The following is an 18,675-nucleotide window of genomic DNA, read 5'->3' as shown; positions in this document are numbered from 1 at the left end:
AATTAAACGCTATCTGCTTCAGCAATCTACTGAAGAAGAGAGACTTCTACATGTGAAGAGGTGCAAGACGCGGCAAATGTTACCGGCCCTCAGTATGTCGGTGGGGGGGAATCTGCTATGAACACAGTCAGACATCTTCCTTACGTAAAAGTGGGCATTCCAATTGATTCACCAGTTCAAGCTTGGGGACTCTTTTTTCACATTAACAGTACAATATGTTTAGCAAGAAAATTGGTATTTTGTTTCATGGATGTATATTTTCATTAATAATGCAATGTGTTTTGCTGTGAAAAATTGTATTTTGTTCCATGGATATGCTGTAACGGTCAAATCCCGTTACAAGATGATATCTGTATTATTATTATTATTATTATTATTATTATTATTATTATTATTATTATGTCCATACTATTATTATTTTATCTGTGAGATTACTATTATTGTATTATAATTATTATTCAATTCCATTCTGCAATGCTTGTTGCTTGCGTGATTGTAGTTAAAATGTATGCAAATATATGTGTGTGTAGATTAATACTAAAGACATTTACAGTAAAGAGTTACTGTATATCAGATGTGGATGTGACATTGCTACATTGTGCAATACTGCTGGAGTAAATGCAGAGTCATCGCTACGTCATCGTGCTTATTTAGCGATGCGCTCACGGTCTTTGAGTTACCCAGGCCGCCCCGGGCTATTTCACCATTGTAGGTAATATTTGTCGCGAGGTGGGAGTAGATCATAGTTATTTCTGGAGATTACGTAGGTGCATCAACCAACGTCTATAAAAGGTGGCTGCATATTGCAGCGTCAATCGTTATTCTACTGGAAGGAGAGGCCACAGTCGGCCATTAAGTGAACGAGATGGAGTGGCCTCAGTCAGTCAACGGGAGTCATTAGTTAAACGGAAGGTGAAGAGAAGAAATGGATGGTGAACAGTGATGGAGTCATAGAAGGATACACTTGCAATGAAGTCATACCATACAGACTTACAAAGAAGTCATATGATATGGAGAAAAAGCAGTCACATGGATACATCACCAAATTAGGTGTGTCACATCTACAGTAAACACCAGAGCAAAGGAATACGTCGTAATTACACTCAAAGTGTTGAAGGTACAGTCAAGTGAAACAGTGAGGGATATATTTCGTATAAAATTGTTAAATGTCCAGGCAAGAAGAATTCAAATTCATGCCTAGTTTCTTTCAGTTGCAATGTCATAATTTCATATTTTCATCTGTTTTATCGCAACAAGACTTACTGTTTTTTTATATACAATTTCAAGAATATATTTTGTTCTAACAAATTCATCTTTCGTTTCATTTAAACAGTAAAATTTCTTAACCTCTAATTAAATGGGGAAACCGAACGCCAATCTCCTTTTCCCAGAACTTACATGGTATGTTGTCAAAAGTAAGCTTATTACCCCACACCCTAGAGATAGTCAAGATTCTCATTCTATTATTGCTGCACTGAGTGCTAGCTGGCGCCCATCAAATAACGTATGTGTAAGTAAGCAGGTAAGAAGTAAGTGTGAGTACAAGGTCCAAAGATTGTGTATTTTATTTAATGAATATCAATTTCATAATTTTCAATTTAAATTCAGATTAGTATGTTTTCAAGTAAGTAAAAGAGTTAGGAACATTCTCAATGCTCTTCTTTAATAATACAACTTGTTTTAATATAAAAACTAGTACAGTGAAACCTCATTAAGATGATTCTACAGCGGATAAGGAAAAAGAACATGTTAAGCGAGAAAACGCACTAATTAATATACGAATAAAAACTATCCAACAGGGATATGGAAATACTAGATACGATTTTTTCCGACATGAAGGCATTTTACGTCATGTATCCGCGGGTACAGTGAAAATTATAGGCCTATCTTCCATTTCTAAATATGATAGTAAAGTATTAAAGGTGAGAAAAACATGAGAACAAATATGAAAATCTTTTCTGGTGGGGATTACAAAATAACAAGTACACTGAAAGGCATGAAAAACACCAGACAACAAATATGGAAACATGTGCACAGTGGCCAACAAAAATTTCGATGTATTATTGTAGATCACACTCTTTCTAAAACAAATGTTAGTAGAAGCCTTTTATTTTGGACCAGTGGGTTATTTAACACTATTTTCTGGTCACAGTCATAAACAATGAATTGGAGGTTACATTCGACCATATGCAACTGTGAGGAAATTTTGGCCGCCATTTTGAATCAAACATAACTCTGACCAACTTGAGTGATTGAGTCGAAACTCAAAGGTGCGAGTTTCAACATTCGCGACCTCTGCATGCATATGTCAGTCCACTTTCTGCCAGATTTTAAATTTGCCTTCATAATTAAGGAATTTTACAATATTTTCCATATTCATAACTGGGCTACCACAAGACAAATATGTACCACGCTAGTCAATTTCACACGATTATGTTCCTAATCCAGATATAAGCTACCGTATCATTAACCACACTTCACCGTACCACTCAACACAAAATACATTACTATCTCCGGAATGGAATGTGAAATAAAAGCATGAAGAGGCTCACTTTGCTATTCAGCGATCTCGCTGTTAACCAGCAAGCAAAACTGAACATTCCTGAGGCTAACGGCTTGCTCCCTGAAAGTGCAACTTATCCTTTGAAGTTCAGGAATGTCTCTTCCTGTAATCACGCCCTGTGACGACAGCTCTAACTCGAATTGGAAATCACGTTTCTTTCACAAAGGACGACAAATACAGTAACATTTTCAGGTCTAGGAAAAATGTGACCATACTAAGCGGTAATAGCGAAGATTTGTGATGCGACAAGTGAGGTATTTTTATATAGATTTAATACAATGAGAATCGGGACTTTGAATTTACGACGTGTTAAGCAGGAAATTGTGTTAATGAGGAACAAACTAACGAGGTTTCACTGTATTTTGTTACAAAAACTGGTATTTTATACTCCCTGGTCAAATTGAATGAACGCGACCCATCACACAACCCTTCTGACACAACCCCTCGTGGGTTAAGAATGGTAGGCATGAGTATGACGAACAGATCAAAGTAGATGCAGGATGTAGTAGTTACACAGAAATGAAAAGTTTAGCACAAGACATGGTAGCATGGAGAGCTGAATCAAACCAGTCTATGCACTGATGACCCTAAACAATGACGACGACTACTACAAAGCTTAACAGGATTCAGTTCATTCCTTGCATTTCAAGACTAAGCAAGCTTCTAGTTTTATGTGATTTTTGGCATCACAATCACAACCAAGGGACCCCCAGTTTAACACAAAAAATGAGCCACAGGAACGTGATTTTTCATTTTTTAAATCCCACGTGCATTGGCAAGAATTTGAACCGCAGCTGCCTTTCCGACACAGATAGGTCTTATGGCGACGATGGGAAGGAAAAGGCCTAGGAGTTGGAAGGAAGCGGGCGTGGCCTTAATTAAGGTACAGCCCCAGCATTTGCCTGGTGTGAAAATTGGAAACCACGGAAAACCATATTCAGGGCTGCCAACAGTGGGATTCGAACGCACTATCTCCCGGATGCAAGCTCACAGCCGCGCGCCTCTGACCGCACGGCCAGCTCGTCCGGTCCAATGACATCACTAAGCTATTGCAAGTTATGAATCTTATTCCGTATTGACGGTTATCACTTTACAAAAGAAAATATTTATAAAATCCTCCTATCAATACAAGTCAAGTCATCTGTTAGATGAAGCAAAGTCTATACATGTTTCAGCCTAATCTCAAGGCCATCTTCAGTAGTAAAACAATGATTACATAATATACAAACAAATTAAAAATCGTAATGATGTGAAGTGACAGTGATCATGATTAGTGAGTTAAAAACACATTGAGGTACAAAGTCCTCTCGTCTAATAGATCTTGCTGACTGTTAAATAAAAACACTATGCTGAGGAGTGTAGTGAGACCGTCAATACTATGAATAAAACGTGTATAACATTTGTAACTAAAAGTTGTCGTCTCGAATGGAGATGACATTGTCGGTCTCAAGTCACATGTTCAATTGATTTATCATGTATGGCAGAGGTACACTGCAATACATATAAATTTAGCTTATATGTTTTTTCACTTGTTCATAATATTCATCAATTCATAATAATGTATGCCTACCCCTTAGTCCCATTTCCTGATACAGGATTGGGGATGACGTAAAATGAAATTATATACATGCTATTATGGCCGGATGCCTTTCTTGATGCCAACCTCAGTTGACTAGCTAAATTCATCAATTCATAACAACAATGAAAACAACAAAAATGATAATTAAAAATTAAAAAATAATTAAAAAGAGTGATTTGGTAGAATTTGTTGATGTTCTTTCATCAAGAACATAACATGCATACCTGCCAACTTTTAGAAATCAAAAATAGGAAGATTTTTTTAAATTCTTAGATTTCATCACGTATATTGTGCCATAGTCTCCATGAAAAAAGGACACCATAAAAGGCATACATATCTACAGTTACAAGGTGAAATGACCATTAGATGTAAAATCAAAAACTAAGAAAACATAAAAATGGTTACAAGAAAATGTAACAAACACGGAATAAAACGCATAATAGTTTCCTTTATTAAACTGTAAAGTGAACGGATATTCAATTTTATAGGTATCTCTGAACACTCGGAGATAACATTTGTCATGTTTTGTGGCCATAATGTGAAGAGAAAATACCAGAAACTGTCACCAACACAATTCTCTGAATGAGGATCGAGAAGGCAGTGACTGATGATGTTCGCGAGTAATTAACTTGCTAAAGTTTTGCTATATAATAGAGGTTTGTAATCGATACATTAGTGTATGAGTGATCAAAGTAAATATTTAGATCACCTACTACATTCTTGAAAGTAAGATACCTGACACTATATCCATGGTCTTTGTGAGAAGTGAACAACTACACAGATAACCTTAAACCCTTTGTTTACCCACTCAAAATGGCCACCTCTGCTGATAGAGGTCGGCGTCTATCAAATTCAATGAATGAAGAAATCAATTATATTTTTCCTCAACAGGCACCAAGTAAACCAACAAATAATAATAACACCGTAAATAACACTCCACATCCTAACAGTGCATCAGGTAACCAAATGACAACCGTCACAACTAGGCCCAGTAACGAACGTAATTCAAGGTTAAGCTATTCTGCTGCAATAGAGTCGTACCCCTCCGAAGAACAAGCTATTGTAATCGAATCTCATGATGGGATCAGTATCAAGGATTATGTGCTAGCTATGGGGGAAACTTACAACCCCTAGCAACATTCGGTTTGTTTCACGTATTGCACCCATCCGAATGGTATTTTATTGGATTTAGAGAAGTTGGTTCAATTCTCGTAATGTAACACGGGTCTACGCACAAGCGAGCACCAGCTGATTACCGTGCGGTTCCGCTGCGGACGAGAGGGAACTGTGTCAGGCGGTGAAGGTCACCGTACGTCACAGGGTTTACATCACATAGCGAGCCGGAGGCAAAGGGGAGTGAGATTCCAGAAAGATCTGCTCCAAATTTGGAATAACGAATCACGTCGCAGAATAGCTGACGACCAATGAGAATTAGTGAAGCTGTTCTATAGTCAGAGAATCGAGATAGTACTGCACGACGAATATGGGATTCGAGTGTGCTAATTTAATTTTCTGTTTAGACGGATCAGCCTAGTGTGATATATTAATGCCGCACATTTTCCTGGGTGGAAGTTTCCAAACCACGGACAGTCAGTACACGACGTTACGTCTAGTGTTGCCGCAGAAATTTATGGAATGTTCTAGTAGGAATTACGAGGGAAGATTATCACTGAATTGGAATCTTCGAGAATAAACCTGGCAGAGGAACATCGTTTCAACAGTAATATAGTGGATTATTCGAGATTCCGACAATTCAACGATGTGCTGTAAATTGATAAATGAGGTCAAGACTTTTAAGCTTTCTGTAGGGTTGAACCACGGTGTATATCATTGCTCCAGTTAAGTACCGTAAGGCAAACTGTTAATCTACGAGTGTGGATCAAATTTTAAAAATAAATTTTAGTTTCTGCAACATCAACGAAGGCCAGTTGTCATCATGGACCGACCAAGAAGGAAATCCTGGGGAACTCTAAAACACTGCTGGAGTGATTCTACACAATTTGACTGCACAGGAATCCTGATGTGTTAAGCCGTCATGTGTGAGCCAGCACGATGAATCTGTTCATCTACAATCCGCCATAATCCGGAGGAGGAACCTACATCTAAACCTATATTCAAGGCGCTGGAGATTTACATCGGAATAATAAGTACTCTTGTCACATTTTCTTCTCTTTCAGTAGATTGCTAGTTGGATTGTATTCTTATATAATGAAACGTAGATTAGTTAGAGATATAGTATTTAAGTCGTGGCGATGGTAGAGTACTCATTGATTCATTGATTTATTGGTTTCATTTTGTGCATTTCTTGGAATATTGCTGTGTTGATCCAGTGCTTGATAACCCCAGTTGTTAGTGAATTTCACGAGGTTACGTGTAATTAAGGTCTTCGAAATGAATTATGGGGGAATGAAGGCTAATAATAATAATAATAATAATAATAATAATAATAATAATAATAATAATAATAATAATAATAATAGTAATAATAATAATAAGGATGATGTATGTGATGTATGACTTCATTAAAAATCATGATGATAATAATAAATTATTGGATTATGTTAAAACAATAATTAAATCATAGCTTTGGTAAAGAAATGACTTGTAAAATATGTCTGACCTTAGAAGGGAAGGTGATAGCTGTGGACAGTAAGCAGCTCATCGAGATGATATGTTTAGAAGTAATAATCAGGGATATAATAATAATAATAATGAGTCAGAACAATTTAAACTTTTTGTTGAGAGTTAAATGTGAGCGACGATTGCGATGATAAAATTTTTATGATGATATTAGACAACATGATGACCGCTAGGGTACATGTTAGTCGTAAGGATATTGTGATTTATAGTGATATGGTTAATTATTCAGGGAATAATAATAAACATTCGCTCAACAACTTATATTGTGTAAAATAATGACTCAATAATTTGTTTTTTTTCCTTTCCCTGAGGTTATGATTGCATCTTTGATGTATCCCCAACTGATGGTGGTGATGATTGTTTCTTCTATTTTCTTATTCATCCTATGTTGGTCATTCATCACAGGTCATGGTGATTCATTGCTATTATCTGCAAATAATGTGAGGGTCTTCAACCTAATTCTGAAGGGAGATAGTAACAACAACAACAACAACAATAATAATAATAATAATAATAATAATAATAATAATAATAATAATAATAATAATAATAATAATAATAATGATGATGATGATAATGATAACCTTGGTACTATGATATAATCTGCTGATAAATAATTGGGGGAGATTGTGTAATTGTGTGACAGCTTATCCATGTGTTTCAACAAGTGTTATTCTTTTAGTGATTTTTTTATGTGGTTTATTGTCAGATGGAGTTTTAGTTTACGTTGGTTGCGCGTTTCGCTACGTGATACCCTGCTATCTATCCACAGTGTATTAGTAAGTGAATAATCGTTAAAAATTGTCAATGAAATAATACAGTCGAACGTAATCTGTGAAGGAGGGGAAACTTGCCAAAGAATTTCCAAATTAAATGTTAAATGAATTTTCCAATGAAATTGTATTTCCATGTAATGTTGAAAGGATTTTCTTACGATAATGTTCAGAGATTTTCCAAGTAATTTGTAAGTGGATTTTCTTAGTATTGTGAAAGAATTTTAAAAATAGAAATATTGCTGAATTCTCCAAAAATTGGTAAAGGAAATTTCTAGAAAATTTATCAAATGATTTTCCAAAAAGCCATGATGATTTAGTGAGAATAAATTGATGGGGATTTACCCAGAACTTATATGAAGGGATAGTAAAATTAGTAAAAATTTATCCCACAAGGGAATATTGTATAATTTAATGATCTAATGTAGCACTATTGGTCATAATGACATTGTCGCTAACATAATTTTTTTTTTTGCTAGTTGCTTTACATCGCGCTAATACAGATAGGTCTTATGGCGACGATGGGACAGGGAAGGGCTAGGAGTTGGAAGGAAGCGGCCATGGCCTTAATTAAGGTACAGCCCCAGCATTTGCCTGGTGTGAAAATGGGAAACCACGGAAAACCATTTTCAGGGCTGCCGACAGTGGGGTTCGAACCTACTATCTCCCGAATACTGGATACTGGCCGCACTTAAGCAACTGCAGCTATCGAGCTCGGTGTCGCTAACATTATGATTGGTCCAATGTTACAGTTCCGTAAATCGAGGTTTTGACCTGAAACATGATTTTGGATGGTGTTTAAATGAAGACAGGTTGAATCAAATGGAACCCATAAGCATGCTGTGTACATATATTCATGTTACAAATCGGAAGCAGTCAATTTGAGTTGTATTTGTGTAAATAGTTTTTTTTTCCTTTTCTCATCTGCATTGTCCAGACTGTTGTTTATTTAATAAATGTTATTGTTAGTTTGTTCCGATTTTTTTTTTTTTTTTTTTTTTTTTTCATGCTGTGTCACCTATTCAGTCACCTATAGCCCTGCAAATACAAATAATGCGAAGGTCTGTCCCGAAACAGTAAAGTTGGCCCTGCGAACGTTCCACCCTTTGGGACTCTCGCTCCGCCGACTGAGCGACCCCAGAAAAGGGGACAGTATATCGAATGCAAGGATATGCATCTTTCTCTCTAGTAAGAAAAGTGTTGAACATCTGATAGTGACAAACCCTAAGATCTTAATAAACAATGTATCACTGGAAATACAAGAATGGATGGATGGAGCCACGTGAACAACTTCCGGCTGGCTACAATGAAGACTGGAGTGTTTGGAGGTCCCCTAACCGATTAAGAACTGGTGTCGGCAGGGCTAAGTCCTCACTTAAGTTATGGGGCTTCAGATCAGAGGACAGCAAGTGCGACTGTGGTGAAGAACAAACAGTGAGCCATATGTATCAATGTCCTCTCTGCCCATTTTCATGCTGAGAGCAAGATTTAATGCTTGCTAATGACAATGCCCGCGGTGTGGTTCAGTTTTGGAAAAATACCATCTAGATGAACAATAAATTTGGTCAATTTCCTTTGTATGTTAAAATTGTAAATAGTCTAATTATTACTTTATTCTTAACTGCATGATTAAGTATGCTTCTGACACAAGTAAATAAAAACTGGAAATACGACCCCTTCTAACCAAAAACAAGCGTATTATATTATCCAACGTCTGTCCTGTGATCCAAAACTATGTTATCAAAGAGGAATTGTTAAAACTAGGTGTGAAAATCATGTCTAGGATTACCCAAATTAGTGCAGGTTTGTCAATTCAAGGATTCTCCCACATTTTAAGCTTTCGAAGACAAATATACATTCAAAATGAAGACTTTGATAAACTCCCCAAAATCCCTTCATATTGAATACCACGATACTAACTACTGGATTTACCTATCATCCGAATCACCCACTTGTTTTCTTTGCCATACCGAAGGACATCTGGCCAAAGATTGTCCTAACAACGTTTCACTTCCAAAAGATGAATCCTCTTCCAATCATTTTCCTCAGCTCCAATAGATTTCACAAAAGTCAGAGATCAAAAACCCCAAAACTGTCATCAGTACTTCTAGCTCCCTCCCAAAAGATAGGCCTATTCAAGAAGCCACTTACTTCACTGACCAACCCCGACTTAGCACTTAGCCAAGTCTGTAATGATCCTCCCTCCTCCGGAATTCGATTTGTTCTGGGTGATTTCCGACAAAAGAGTAGCGTTACAAAAATGTTGCAAAGTTTGGGCTGGGAAGACTTTGGAGAAAGGAGACGAGCTGCTCGATTAAGTGGTATGTTCTGAGCTGTCAGTGGAGAGATGACATGGGACGACATCAGCAGACGAATAAGTTTGAGTGGTGTCTTTAAAAGTAGGAAAGATCACAATATGAAGATAAAATTGGAATTCAAGAGGACAAATTGGGGCAAATATTTGTTTATAGGAAGGGAAGTTAGGGGTTGGAATAACTTACCAAGGGAAATGTTCAATAATTTTCCAATTTCTTTGCGATCATTTAAGAAAAGGCTAGGAAAACAACACATAGGGAATCTGCCACCTGGGCGACTGTCCTAAATGCAAATCAGTAGTGATTGATTGATTGATTGATTGATTGATTGATTGATTGATTGATTGAAGTTGAGAGAGAAATTGTTGCACCTATGGAAACACACTCCACCCTTGCAACAGTAAATTTTCCTGGATGTAAAGGCCAATTTCACTAGCTAGTAGTGAAACAACTAATCCAAATCCTCCTGATAGCAACAAATCAAAAACCATAAGACAAATCACACTTCCAAGAAACCTAAGACAGACACGCAAGAATCAACAATAAGTGATATGCTCCTGCCAGTAAAACAAGTTCTGGAAGCTGACCCATCACTATTCCCCCTCAGCTGCCTACAGCTCCAATCCTTCTTCGAAAATACAGTTGGTGCCAAGGACATATCAGCAATTGCTTCCAACTACACAGAAGACATAGAAGGTCTTGCTAAAGCCCTACAAAAACTCTATCCTTACTATACCGATAAAAGCATAAAAAACAAAAGCACTCGAATAGTAAAAAAAAAAAAAAAAAAAAAAAAAAAAAAAAACTACTGAAATCCGCCAGTCGAAGTGAAGACCCAACGCATATCAATGTAACGCCAGACTATTTCAGTGATGACAATTCCTGCCCAGTATAATAATGGAGATAAATCTCATTCTGCTTTTGATCATTATTATAACAACATTACTCCAATGGAATCTTAATAGTTATTGATCGCAGTTAGAATATCTACAACTCCTAATAAATAAACACCAACCATCTGTTATCTGTCTCCAAGAAACAAACTTTCAGTACGACTTTGCTGCCAATCTAAGCCTCTACAGTGTCTACCACAAAAATAGAACTAATGTGAATCATGCGAGTGGAGGAGTAGCTACTTATATTTTTAAAAAAATATCAATGCCAAAGAAATTACTGTTAACACTAATTTGGAAGCTGTAGCAATTTCACTCCATCTACCAACTTCTCTATGTATCTGCAATGTTTATATTCCAAACAGTTATTTGTTTTACACTCACCAAATGAAGCATAAAATAAATATGCTTGAAAATGAGGTTGCATAAATTATGCAAGCACACAATCATTTATCCTAGGGGAAGACTGTTAACCGTACTGGAGGTAGTTGTTTGGTCAAAAATAGAAAGATGTACAAATAAAGCGGAGAAGCGGAAGAAGAGTTAAAAACATAAAGTTTCTGGGTGAATCGGAAGGGTTGGCAGATGTGATAACATGTTACCGGTATTCTGTTTTTAACTAAAATATCTTTTTCAGGTAGTTTTTAATTTGATTTATCCTGAATTAGTTTTGACAGACTGAAGAAGTTCAATGTTATAGATGTTCTGGTTATTAAAATCTACTAATAACAATATACAAATATTGACCACACAAATTAATCTGGTACTTACATACAGATAGCTTAATTACTCACCCAAGAACATTCTCTCCATGTTCCATCGTATACTTCCAACAGACTAGACCAATTAAATCTAGTACTCGAGCTGATGCTAATACTACTACATAGAGAGGGTAATTTTTTTCTGCTTGAGGAAGCATGGTCATAAATATCCCATACTTTCTAGTTGGTATACCAACCTGAGCCTGTAACATGGAAAGAGTATAATTAAAAATAAATTAGGATTATAGCCATTAACTTTCATAGGTAGTGAATATTTATGAGAGAGAATGAAGGATTGCTATGGAAGTAACCTGACATCTTGATAAAATGTTCAAATGAATATAGAAAACAAAAAACCTTCAAGATTTTATCACCGTCAATTCTACAGTTAGCAAGACAATTTAATAGCAAACAATAATGTACCATACAGCATGTATTTTCAATCAATAGCTTGAAAGTTATTGCATCAGAAAATATTTAACAAATACACAGTTAACCAACATGGGTTGAAGCTTTTGATGGCTAGATCATGCAACACTACTGACAAAAATATGGGCCTTTGAACCAAACAAATGATTGAAAGGGTTAATAAATTTCTAGGAAAAAGAACTCAAGAGAATTAAAAGAGTTGAAGGATTATCTGATCCTGTAATTATTAAGAGGGGAAATTCAATAATGCCATAATATCTGTTACATCTTCTACTTGAAAACAATAATGATGAATAGTGGAATTAAAAAAAGCAACAAGAGCCTCCATGGCTCAGACGGCAGCACGTCGGCCTCTCACCGCTGGATACCGTGGTTCAAATCCTGGTCACTCCAAGTGAGATTTGTGCTGGACAAAGCGGAGGCGGGACAGGATTTTCTCTGGGTACTCTGGTTTTCTGTGTCATCTTTCATTCCAGCAACACTCTCCATTCTCATTTCATAGCATCTCTCAGTCATTACTTAAATCACTTTGGGAGTGGTGACTCCAACGTACTAATATCCTACATATTATTCATTCATTACATCCCTGACCCGGTCAATGCCTGGAAAACAGGTTTTCATTTTTCATTTCATTAGAAAAAAAAAACAATAGCAATAAAAATGTCAAGAAAATATTTCAAAATATAGATGCGATTTTGTTTATGGCCTATATTCAAATGATCTATTGTACCAACTCAAGCACTGTCCAATACCTTGACTGATATTACATCCTTACACCAAGGAGGATAAAGTTCTGCTGGCTGTAAACCAGCTTGAAGTTCAAATGTAAGACATAAGATGACACCACAGCAAAGAGGCATGATGATAGCTCTTCCCCAATATGACAGATCTTTACCAGATCAATTGCAAATTTTTGTTACTATCATTAAACAGTGGGTCAAGATGTCAAACTTACTGAACTACCGTATTTCACCACATAATGCCAGGCTGAGTGGCTCGGATGGTTGAAGCGCCGGCCTTCTGACCCCAACTTGACAGGTTCGATCCTGGCTCAGTCCAGTGGTATCTGAAGGGGTTCAAATACGTCTGCCTCGTGTCGGTAGATTAACTGGCAAGTGAAAGAACTCCTGGACAAAATTCTGGCACCTCAGTGTCTCCGAAAACCTTAAAAAATGTAGTTAGTGGGATGTAAAGCAAATAACATTACTTTCACCACATAATCGTTATACTTTTTATCAGGTGTATGCATAAGTTTTTTCCGGTTTCACGAAGAGATGGCACCAGCAAACAGTACGCAGCGTATGAATTTGACACATATGTCAGTTTGTTTGTCTGACATTAACCTACCAATACGCACAAGTTGAGTCCGCCAAACACTGGTGTCTGTGTTGTATTGTTCAGTGATCATGTTGATGTTTGTGCCTGAAAAAGAACATTTGTGTCACGCATTACTTTTCTTATTTAATCAAAATAAAAAGGCTATGGAAAGTCATTGTTTGCTTGTAGAAACATATGGTGAACACGCTCCATCGATTACAACATGTGAGACATGTTTTCGACAATGTAAATGTGGTGATTTCAATATCAAACACAGTGAGCGCTCTGGATGATGACCCAACTGAAACTCAACAGCAACTGGCACAAGCAGACACTTACGAGCAATGGGGAAGATCAGTAAACTCAGTAAATGGGTCCCACTAGATTTGAATGAATGGCAAATGGAAAAATCGCAAAGTCACTTATGAAATGCTGCTTCAACGCCACGAAAGATAATCATTTCGGTATCGAATTGTGACGGGCAACAAAAAATCAATTTAATTTGAAAACCCAAAGCGGAAAAAATCGTGCCTGTCACCTGGTGAAGCCAGTCCTTCAACACCAAGGCCAAATCGCTTCGGCAAGAACAACATGATTTGTGTCTGTTGGGACCAGAGCGATATTGTGTATTATGAATTCTTGAAGCCCGGCAAAACCGTTAATGCACAACGCTAATGACAACAAATGATTAATTTATTTATATGTTGTAAGACATCTCGCAAACGTGACTGTCTTGCCAAACTGCAGGTAAGCCATAAACGTACTTAAATGATCCTGTTTTACATTCTGTCGATTATGTGACAAACCATTTTCAAAAATTCTTCTCTGCAAATCAATATGACAGGCCAAGCTGTAGGTCAATTTATTGAATATTGCAAATTTTCATTATCACGTAACAACATAAAATTTCATGTTTCTTTCTCCACTTCGTCCACCATCACTTTTACGGCACATCCGAATCTAATGTTGGTCTTGCAGGCTTCTCAGCAAAATTTGTTGTTCTTGTTCAATTTCAGCATTTCCTCTTCAATTACTAACTTCAGAGTATTCCAGGTTTCCTTAAAAATATTGGGCCTTCTACTTATTTCAAAAGGGAAAATGTTGCAGTTTTTTTTTTTTTACAATTTGTTTTACATCACACAGATACAGATACGTCTTATAGTGACGATGGGATGGGAAAGACCTAGGAGTGGGTAGGAAGCAGCCACGGTCTTAATTGAGCTACAGCATTTGCCTGGTGTGAAAATGGGAAATCACGAAAAACCATTTTCAGGACTGCCGACAGTGGGGTTCAAACCCACTATGGTATCTCCCGAATACTGGATACTGGCCGCACTTAAGCGACTGCAGCTATCGAGCTTGGTGTGATTTAATTAACATGACCAAAAAAAAAAAAAAACAGAGGCAGCCATGGCCTTAATTAAGGTACAGCCCCAGCACTTGCCTGGTGTGAAAATGGGAAAACCACAGCTTGTTGTGTTTGTTGTTTAGAGGTCATCGGCCCAAGAAAACCACAGCAAACCATCTTCAGAGCTGAAGATAGTGGAGTTCAACCAGCAAGCTGACAGCTACGTGACCCAAACAGTGCAGCCACTTGCCCGGTGGATAATCTGTCTGAACGAACAATTCATTCCTGTAGACTTTTTTATTTTTTTAATGCTATTCACTAAATGTCACACCGACACAGATAGGTCTTATGGCGACGATTCCTGTAAACTACCACTCAAATATTTTGACATCATTCTTCATGTGTGGAGGAACAATATACACTTGTCAGACACAGTAAATGTCATTCACTGACAGTTGTCCTACAGTAGCTCATGCAGAATAGCATCATGAACCAGTTCCCTCCAAAAAATTTCGTGCAATTATTGAATCACTTCAAACACCTCACCCTATGTTGAAATCACAGATATACCATATTTTTCCATGTCCAAGACGATCCCTAATTTTTTCCTGTAAGAAATTAAATCAGGCTTAAAAAGTGCTTTTTTGTTGTCATAATTTTACTTATGACAAATTTCAAATTTAATTTGAGAAAAAATAAACCCACACAAGTATCACTTCCCTAATAATTTTCATTAAACGTATCTGATACTGCCTTTGAAAGTTCACAGGGAATTCCTCTTCGCGAACCTGCATTCGTATCCCATCTTGTGTTATGGCCACTCCGACCTTGCATTTTTCGTGCACATACCTCACAATACAGTATCATGTTCAACTTCTTTAAAACATCCTTGCTGGGGGCCACAGAATGCCTTTCTTGTACAGTACACATTTTGATGATGATGATGATGCTTGTTGTTTAAAGGCGCCTAACATCGAGGTCATCGGCCCCTAATGGTAAGAAATGAAATGACAAACAAAAAGGTCAAAATCATCCACTGACCAAAATTTTCAAAAATGTGAAGAATGAATGGATGGACATGAACCCCAAAAAAAAAACAGTGGACCCTACTTAAAAAAAGACCATAAATAATAGTATTACTGACCAGGGGACCACTTATAAAACACAATCCTGAATCGAGGATGCTTGATGTCTAAAGGGGTCCAAAATCCAGGTCAAAGGCCCCTCAGAATGGTACTTACCACTAGTAAAGTAGAACCATGGTATTTGTCATGTTGGGGTACTAATCAAAAGTAGCGAAGACTCACGGTGTTCCACACATGATGGTACTACTGGCAAGTATTCTACATCGTACAGGTAACGCAGACCTATGGTGTTTCTCACACAATGGCGCCACTCATAGCCAACGCAAACTGATGATGTTCCTCACCTAGGTGTATTAGTCACAGGTGCCGGTATTCCCGTGGTGTTCCTCACATAGTGGGTACTAATCACAGGCAACGCAGACCCACGGTGTCGCTCATATAGTGGTACAACTCACAGGCAACGCCTAGACCCGTGGTGTTGCTCACATGGTTACGACTCACGGGTATTGGAAACCCACAGGAGAACCAACTCACTGCTGCTACTAATCACAAACCTGTTCCGTACCTAATATAGTGGTACTACTCGCAAGTACAGGCAACCCATGGTGTTCCCCGCGTGATGGTATGAATCAAAAGTAGTTTCACGGTTCTAATTCAATCATCCCTTGGTTGCCCCTTTTAGTCACCTCTCACGACAGGCAGGGGATACCGTGGGTGTATTTTTCGTCTGCGTCCCCCACCAACAGGGGGTTGAGAGAAAATAGAAGAGGAAAGAACGGATCCGTCACTTTGAAAAATGAAGTAACGGACAAAGAAAGACAAGGGCCACGAAGGGCGTGAAAATGAATGACTCCCTAGGCCTCGAATGCTCTAATACCGTCGGGGTCGGAAAGGAACAAGAGTTGACCAAGGGAGGTCGGACAGGATAGACGAAAGTGAGGAGCCTGGCACAAGTAAGTGGAAGCAATGCCAAGACTCAGGTAAGGGCCCCGTGGTCACCAAACCACACTCCCAAGTTGAGAGCCCCTTGGGCCCCTTGTAGTCGGATCTTACGACAGGCAGGGGATACCGCAGGTGTATTCTACATGTGCGTCCCCCACCCGCAGGGGGTAGTGTGTTTGGTCCGCGACAGGTATTTTATTTCCCACAATTTTTCTTCATTTCCACATGGTTAATAACCATTAACTTAAAACTGTCATCATAATATCGAAGAGAACCCACTGAAAATTTTACAGTAATACCTGTTCCACATGTCTCTACAATATGACGATCTATCACAAAAATAATCCTATTGTCTATCAAACTGTTCCTTTTCCAAAGCATCAGGTACTGTAGACATGTTATAACTCTGCCACTGAGTAGTCGTGGCCTTTCTCAAAGAATTCGGAGGGTCGCATCCTTGTTAGTACAATTCGAATGACATTTCCTGCACAGCTGGTGCTCGGAAGTACATTTTGGTCGACTTTACAATTAGCTCAAGAGAATAATGGTTTTATGACATTCTGTGGATTTGAGAAATGTTTTTGTAGAGACAAATAGAATGTCATTCTCTCTTCACCATTTTCCGAGAACCAGTGACGTTACATAGGGGCACTGTATAACCTGCTGCAGCAGCCAGCACTGTATAAGAAGCACAAACACATCTAATAACTAAAACAAATGTACAAACATACACAAATGACATTAAAAGGTATTAAAGGCATCTAGAGATCATGAAATGAACAATGGGCACAACACGTAAGTATAAAATGGAAAAAAAATAGGGCTTTTGGTGTGATCTAAAATCCTTGGATGCATTGCATCGTGTTAAATACATGTTTCATTAATGCTTCTCGTTAAAACTTTCTTGAGTAATTGTCTTGAAAATGCTGAAAGGTTCCTCTATTGGAAGTTTTCAAATGGTTAAGTCAAGGACAGCACACAAAAATATGTCTAAATAGCTGGCATGTTCCTCAACTACAAAATGTAATGTAAGCATTACATAATATAGTATTGAAAAGGTGGACCATTTCAGACATAATAATTATTATTGTGATCACAATTCAATATGGATCAAAACATGAAGTTTATATCTTATGTATAATAAAGACGTGGACATTGAAGGTTAACGAGAATTTGCACGTGCATGGGGGGGGTGAAAGGAAGCAGCGTGGTTACTGTGGTAGCTACCGGTGGTGTTCATTACTTTAGGTCGCGAATGCAAGATGACCCTTGATTTTTCACATTAAAAAATATTTTTAAAAATCGTTGTTTTGGATTCGGAGAAATACTGTAGTACTGAACTCTTGTCCCTTCACTCTAACACATTTGTGGTGTCCACACTGGGCAGTATTCAGTATACTCATTCTACATTCCTGTCAAAAATAAACTTCCATACATAAAACTTACATTGCCGTCAAATTTGGCAAATTCCAAAAAAGGGTTCCGAGGCACCGAAGGACAGTTTTCGAGCTGTTCAGCCAGAAGTGAGATTTTCTTCACATTGTGGCTTTCTTTCATTTTATTGCGGAAATCCTTCCTTTCAAAAAGGTCTACTCTTTCATAATCTGAAAATAAACAAATTTATATTAAAAAGCTTAAAAGTAGCAGTGATTAAAAATTCTGAAAGGCGTTTGTAGAATCTTAAGTTACCTAATTAAAAGCATAACAAACACAGAACAGAATAGCTCTACATCATTAATGAATCAACTGATGTCCACTTGCAATGAATTGCTGCATCTGCAGAATATACAACGTGGGCAAGTGCTTTTCCCAAATACCTGTAATCCAGTCAACCATTTCAACTCATGTTTATATATTGTGGAATGCAGTGAAGCCTCTCCTTATGGACACATCTAAGATGTGGACACTCCCTTGATATGGACAGAATTTTATGTCCCAACATAAATCCTATGCCAACAATGATAATGGATTACCTCTCTTTTGTGGGTACTTATAGGTACGGACACGGGCACCTATTCCATGGTCCTAAA

At 37.6% G+C, this 18,675-nt stretch overlaps 1 protein-coding gene across 3 annotated transcripts in view; it reads right to left on the bottom strand.

Moving 5' to 3' along the window:
• The window catches only part of Sin1 (SAPK-interacting protein 1), a 214,920-nt gene that overhangs the window by 89,881 nt on the left and 106,364 nt on the right, over window positions 1-18,675 (bottom strand). For all 3 annotated transcript variants that reach the window (XM_067140978.2, XM_067140980.2, XM_067140979.2), the window contains 2 exons: window positions 18,092-18,249; window positions 11,558-11,727 (listed from right to left, as the gene is read on the bottom strand). In XM_067140978.2, the coding sequence (XP_066997079.1) occupies window positions 11,558-11,727; window positions 18,092-18,249 (328 nt within the window). The remainder of the gene's footprint in view (window positions 1-11,557; window positions 11,728-18,091; window positions 18,250-18,675) is intronic.

This window comes from Anabrus simplex, chromosome 2 (assembly GCF_040414725.1).
Source record: "Anabrus simplex isolate iqAnaSimp1 chromosome 2, ASM4041472v1, whole genome shotgun sequence".
NCBI classification, from domain to species: domain Eukaryota; kingdom Metazoa; phylum Arthropoda; class Insecta; order Orthoptera; family Tettigoniidae; genus Anabrus; species Anabrus simplex.
This window is presented reverse-complemented; position numbering and strand designations above follow the sequence as displayed.